The sequence below is a fragment of the Haplochromis burtoni genome, unplaced genomic scaffold (assembly GCF_018398535.1).
Source record: "Haplochromis burtoni strain Fernald_Lab_line unplaced genomic scaffold, NCSU_Asbu1 Contig_199, whole genome shotgun sequence".
NCBI lineage: Eukaryota > Metazoa > Chordata > Actinopteri > Cichliformes > Cichlidae > Haplochromis > Haplochromis burtoni.
The window spans coordinates 494,978-500,867 of record NW_024582560.1 but is presented as its reverse complement, the minus strand read 5'-3'; the positions used below and the strand labels follow the sequence as shown (position 1 = coordinate 500,867).

Here is a 5,890-nt window from a genome sequence, read left to right as displayed (position 1 = left end):
AATGACATATGTCTGAATACAGACAGTGGAAAAATGTCAGTCTTAGTTTTACTGGATCTCAGTGCAGCATTTGATACAGTTGACCACAACATATTACTCAAACGACTGGAGAACTGGGCAGGTCTTTCAGGAACTGTACTAAACTGGTTCAAAACATACTTAGAAAACAGGAAATACTTTGTATCAATAGGTAACTTCACATCTGAGCAGACAAGTATCACATGTGGAGTTCCCCAAGGTTCCATCTTGGGACCCCTTCTGTTTAACATTTACATGATCTTCACCATCAATTGTGCTTGACAGCTGAATTCACTCAAAGAAGTCCAATATACAAATATAACAGTACTTAAAGTGCTACATCACTATTTTAAGATGCTACTCTGAGCTGCTTAAGGATGAATACATCGTGAAACAATCAAACTAATAAGACTTCAATCACAGATTGCATGATATCACACAGAATAATAGATTATTATCTGCGAGCGTGGTAATTCGGTGAGCGTGCCCTGCTACATGGACTCGTTGGGCTACCTAATGTCGAAAGCTCACCTATTGTTTACTAAGGAAATCGTGCCAGACTATCTCCCCACGACTGTTGTTAAGCATCGACAAGCACAAACATGGCTAACTCGTCTGAGCGCAAAGTCAGCGACATCAGTCATACAACTAACACCAACACACCACTTAACTCGAGCGAATACGATACTCGCCCTTCAATTGTAACAATCCACCCACGCTCCCAGCAGCGTCAATAAACAGACTTTAATTCGTAGACGTGCAGAACTCTAAATCTAGGGATCCAACACCATTAAGCACAGAACAGACCAAGAACTTCACACCTCCTATCACCCGAAGGCCGAAAAAACCACCGAGCAACCTAGGCAGCAGAATTGGGCTGTAGTCGCAGTCGGTGCGCCTCACACTTAGAAGCAAGCCTAGAGACAATCAATAGTCTATCACTAAGAGATAGTTCAGAGCGATATTCTTATATAGAATTCATGATGTCTTCACTAGGATGAAACAGCATCATTCACCTGCTTAGTAGCTTGTTATGTAACAAGCACTTGAGGGTCATACCAAAAAAAAATCAGTGCAGACAACTAAAGCTCTTGCAACTACTGCTAGCTCCTGAGTTATCCTACACTTCAAGACCACAAAATCTTAATTAAGTGGTATCCACATCAGTTCCAGCTCGAAACTGTCTAAGTTATTACACTGGCATGCTCTTGTGCCCGTCAGAGGAAATAGATACTTTCAATTGGCGAGTTTTAGTCTGATGCTGGACCTCTTGATTAAAGCTTCTGGAATCGCTGGTATTTAGGACACACCCATCATATTATTACCCACATCAGTCTGACCTCACTGACCCCCTGAGTCCATGAACTCTCTCTCAAGTCATCGCAGACGCAGTAGCTATGGTGATACTTCCATTGTATGTCTTTATTTAGTACACCTTCGTGAATGGTTTACAGTTCCGAGTAGAACCAACTCGAGACTGCATAGCCCTTTTGAGTGCTCCTTATAGTCTGGAACAAAGCTCCGGCAGAGAAGCCTCAAGATACAACCGTGAGACAAACTGATTTCTAGCCAGTTTATTCTTGAAATGGAGCACGAGTTGATTACAAGAAGATCACTGTTCTACCTGTTCTCAGCTGCATTTGAATAAAGCACCAAATCCACACTTTTAAGCTTAAATTTCAAAACTTACATTTAACTACTGATTTTATCTACTTTCTGATTTTATCTGTTTTGATTTTATATACTGTTTGTTTGTTTGTTTGTTTGTTTGTTTTTAATTAGTTAGTTAGTTATTTGCTTGTTTTAATCAATTTTAAATCATGCTTTTTATTTGTTCTTGTTTCTAATGTCTCTGTAAAGCACTTTGAATCACCTTGTTGTTGAATTGTGCTATACAAATAAACTTGCCTTGCCTTGCCTTGCCTTGCCTTATAGTTAGGTTTTGTTTTACTTTTACATATCTAGATAAGTCACTTTAAGGGTAGCTTTTTATTATTTCAAAAGTACACGCATGTGCAGATATTAAGTAGCAACTGTTCACACTGAACCACGCGTCTACTGTGAGATAAATCCTGACAGGAGAAATTAGTTGGAAGTTTGCAGCACTCTGCAGGTACACAGTAAGACCTCTTCAGTGACTGATACTTTCTTTTGATAAATTCACCCACAATGGGTCCTTGTCTCAATCTGTATTGTCTATAAAGTCCAATTTAACACAAGAAAAGGATTTGTATGTTTTCCCGGGAGGAGGCCCCGGGGCAGACCCAGGACATGCTGGAGAGATTATATCTCTCGGCTGGCCTGGGAACGCCTTGGTGTTCCCCCGGACAAGGTGGAGGAGGTGGCTGGGAAGAGGGAGGTGTGGGCTTCTCTGCTTGGGCTGCTGCCCCCGCGACCCGGCCCCGGATAAGCGGAAGAAAATGGATGGATGGGATGGATGTTTTTCAAGTAGAGTTGCGTCTTAATTTAATTCCCAAGGTTTAACGTTACTTGTCTTTTTATTTAACTCTGAAGTGAGTCATACATAATTATCTCTTAATTACACAAAATGTGTGGAGGACATTTCAAAGTGTATTCTCCATTAGCATCTTTAGCATATAATGTGAAGTACCTCATACTACACATCGTCAGTCTTGTATTGCTGTTTGAGGAGCAAAAGCAAAGAAAAACCTCAATTCAAAATGTTCATCCTTCATTTTTATTGAGGGACTGAAAAAAAAAAACAACCAAAAACAAAACATCCTCTTAGCATGTTGATCAATCCAAGACACGTGTACAACAACCTGTTGCCTTAATCCGCACACCTTAATGTTCGTCGTCAACCAAAGCGTCGATCACATCTCCGTGTCGAGGCATTCCCCGTCGCCAGGAATTGGGGCAGAGGAAGTTTTCCTGCAGTGTTCCTCTAAGGCTCAATGCATGGTGATATCAGCACTTGATGAACTGGTGTGTGACCTCATATATCCCCACAGACTCACTAATTTTCTCATCGTAGTCGGTCCAGTCCTGAAATGTTTTTGTTTTTAAAAACATGAGCGAGAGAAAGAACTGTAGGGATTATTTTCAGATAAAGTGCAGTGATTTTCACGAGTTCAGTGAAGATAAATGAAAGAGCGCACTACCACAGGAAATCAATCACATATCAGTGAATTGTATCCTGCTGTGCTAAACAAACAGCTGAAAGTCTGCTAAAGGTCAGGTTTACTTTCTCGCAGTGAGCGATTTAATTTCTCCTGTGCTTACTTTTTCTAGCAGGTTGATTTCAGGAAACGGCGTTCCAGACTCGGCTCCTTCTGCAGCAAAGCCAGCCTGGAGGAGGGTATTACAACAAGTCAAAGTCACGCCATTATCACAGTGTTACCTAAAACACACTACCAGATTGCATAGATAGCATCAGCTTCATTACATAACATAAAAGATAGAGCGAAAGAGGTTCTTGCAGGGTTGAACCCTGACACACTGTCACAGGCAAACAGCACTGGTGTGCTGGACATGTGCTCTACAAAGCAAGCCCAGATTTGGCCGATTACCCTCTCCAAATGTTTATGACATCAAATATTGTAACCTCAACTTTTTTTATTACATTGTTGTAATAAACGGGCAAAAAGGTGATCCATCAAAAACCTTTTTTTTCATACAGGATAAAAATGATTCTCACTTGTGGCTGGAAATCAACGGGCTCCAGACCTCGACACTCGAACTGCACCATCGTCTTGAAGGTTTCGCTGTTCTCGGCCTTCAACCCAGCAGACACGACGCAACATTAGAGAAAGAGAAACTGAAAAACCTGAGAACTGACCGTGGACGTTTGCTTACATTGTAAGGTGTGATTGTGTCTCCCAGAATATCTGCAAGGAAAAAGTTGACATTTTGTAAGCTTTTAACTCTGCAAATTAAGACAAGATGAGCCGGACGTCATGTCACGGCCTACCGATGGAATTTTCCCTGGAACAGAGTTTACACTTCTGCACCATGCTGGCGCTTCCTCGTCCTCCCTTGAGTGGCACACTCTCCTGTGAAGGCAAACACAAAGTACAGGTGGTATATTATATACGTGCAATTCTATAATAATAATAATAATAATGTTAAACTGAATAGAAAAATTGCCCTTTCTTCCTTACCACCAGAGTTACATACTGCCATTTATCTGGAATTTCTCCACAGTTTCCACACTTGAGCTAAATTTAAGGCAAAACATAAAAGAAACACATAAATGATCTTTTAAAAAAATAATGTTTACATGTTTCATTATTTAGTGAGTATGTGTCAGCATTACACATGGTTAAATTAAGGAAATGATCAAAGATTAGCAGAGAGGAAAAGTGCATGATATTTTATTATGGATGAAAACAGTTTAGCATGTTAGCTTCTCATACCTTCAGGAACCAGCGGAAGTCGTCCCCCAATGGTCTAACATTGGTGACGTTCTCCAGGGTGGCTTTAAACTGCAGTCCAAATTTCTGCCGTGCACAGGACAGAATAGGTGGTTAAAACTAACATAATAACAGCAGAAATTACCCCAGAGACTCGCAGCAGCAGTACGTACCACCATCTTGAAGCTTCCCCGCTGACAACTTCCTGAGGCATTCAGGACACGTCGTAAATTCTAACTTCCAAACCACTGACAGCTATTTTAAATTTTGCATTTTTTTCAGTTCATCTCAAAAACAATCATAACATAGAAATAAATAGTCGTTATAGGAATGAATGCACCATGCTTGCAGGAGACTAATAAACTAAAAATAAGTAATCTTTTATTACGTATCTGCTCATTTTGTTGCCTAAATGAGGCATTTCAGCTGTTTCTACTAAAACTTTGCATTAAGCTCAATTACAAAATCTTTCGGCTCTGATGGCCGTCAGAATTTCTTCAGAACTATATCAAAAACAATATCAAAGTACATTTTAAATCACCAATGCTAAAGCAGGACGGACGTGCGCCATCTAGCGGATGTACCAAATACAACATGAACTGTTTCTCTGTGAAATGCATTTAAATTGGTAAAATAATCACAAAGCTACAAAAACCGCATCAGTTTATTAACCGTTCAAATATAAATCACCAAACAAATCATTATCAAGTCATCATACAGTACAAATCTTATGGTACAAATTATTAAATTAAGCACATTAAAAAATGGATCCAGCTGTTTGTTTTTTGTTTCTTTATTGTAACCTTTTCATAGTGGAAACTGCAAGTGTGAATACTTATTAGACATTTTAACCTGAGGCATCTTCACAGAGGCATTGTGGTGGATCTTGGTGGTTAATGGCCACACACCTGGGATAAGTGATATTGCTGTACCTGGCATTTCAAATCCATTGGTATCAACCTGAGTATATACATGCCAGCTCGAACTCGACAACTCATTTGTCCATGTGAACGTGAGCAAATTGTAGAAGAGGGAGGAGTATAGAAAAGCAATTCACAGATTTGAACACTTTGCTCACAAACCAAAGTCTGTGCCATTGAAAACACAAGGATCTGTATAAGCTTCAGTCATTACACATGTGAGCCATTTAGACAGGACAACTAACCCCATAATTAACAGTTGCACTAGACATAGTTATCAGAGCACTCAGTTGAACCCTCAGGCATTTGGCTTCATTGATCTGCTAGTAGTGTTATTCTGCACGTAGCAACTGGTACCGAAAAATAAAAAGAAATTGTGTTTCTTCTGTTACAGGCATACAAAAGGTGCGGACACTACAATACACTTAACACAAACGAGAAAAACCAGGAACTGAATGAAAATTGTTGGAGACACTCCCAAGATTGTCAGTGCAAATCTAGCTAGAGTGCACCTGATTCATCACTTGTCTAACTCGCGTTCCTTTCAGAACACTAAACATGTCATCAGATTTCCCCCCC

At 40.0% G+C, this 5,890-nt stretch overlaps 1 protein-coding gene across 1 annotated transcript; it reads right to left on the bottom strand.

Annotated features, from left to right (window-relative positions):
• Positions 1-2,693: 2,693 nt before the first annotated feature.
• czib (CXXC motif containing zinc binding protein) lies at positions 2,694-4,651 on the bottom strand. Its single transcript, XM_005935672.2, has 8 exons — positions 4,565-4,651; positions 4,395-4,478; positions 4,140-4,196; positions 3,950-4,031; positions 3,835-3,866; positions 3,677-3,754; positions 3,262-3,327; positions 2,694-3,024 (listed from the first exon to the last, which is right to left on the bottom strand). Exons 1-8 carry the CDS (start codon positions 4,568-4,570, stop codon positions 2,947-2,949), a joined length of 483 nt encoding a protein of 160 aa, XP_005935734.1. The 5' UTR covers positions 4,571-4,651; the 3' UTR covers positions 2,694-2,946.
• Between the last annotated feature and the right edge of the window lie 1,239 nt (positions 4,652-5,890).

What these genes read in the sequence shown, in the direction of transcription:
- czib (XM_005935672.2), bottom strand. An exon ending in TTCCAGGGAAAATTCCATCG is followed by an intron (nt 3,867 to 3,949) that starts GTAGGCCGTGAC and finishes TTTTCCTTGCAG; the next exon opens with ATATTCTGGGAGACACAATC. An exon ending in CCGTTGATTTCCAGCCACAA is followed by an intron (nt 3,328 to 3,676) that starts GTGAGAATCATT and finishes ACCCTCCTCCAG; the next exon opens with GCTGGCTTTGCTGCAGAAGG.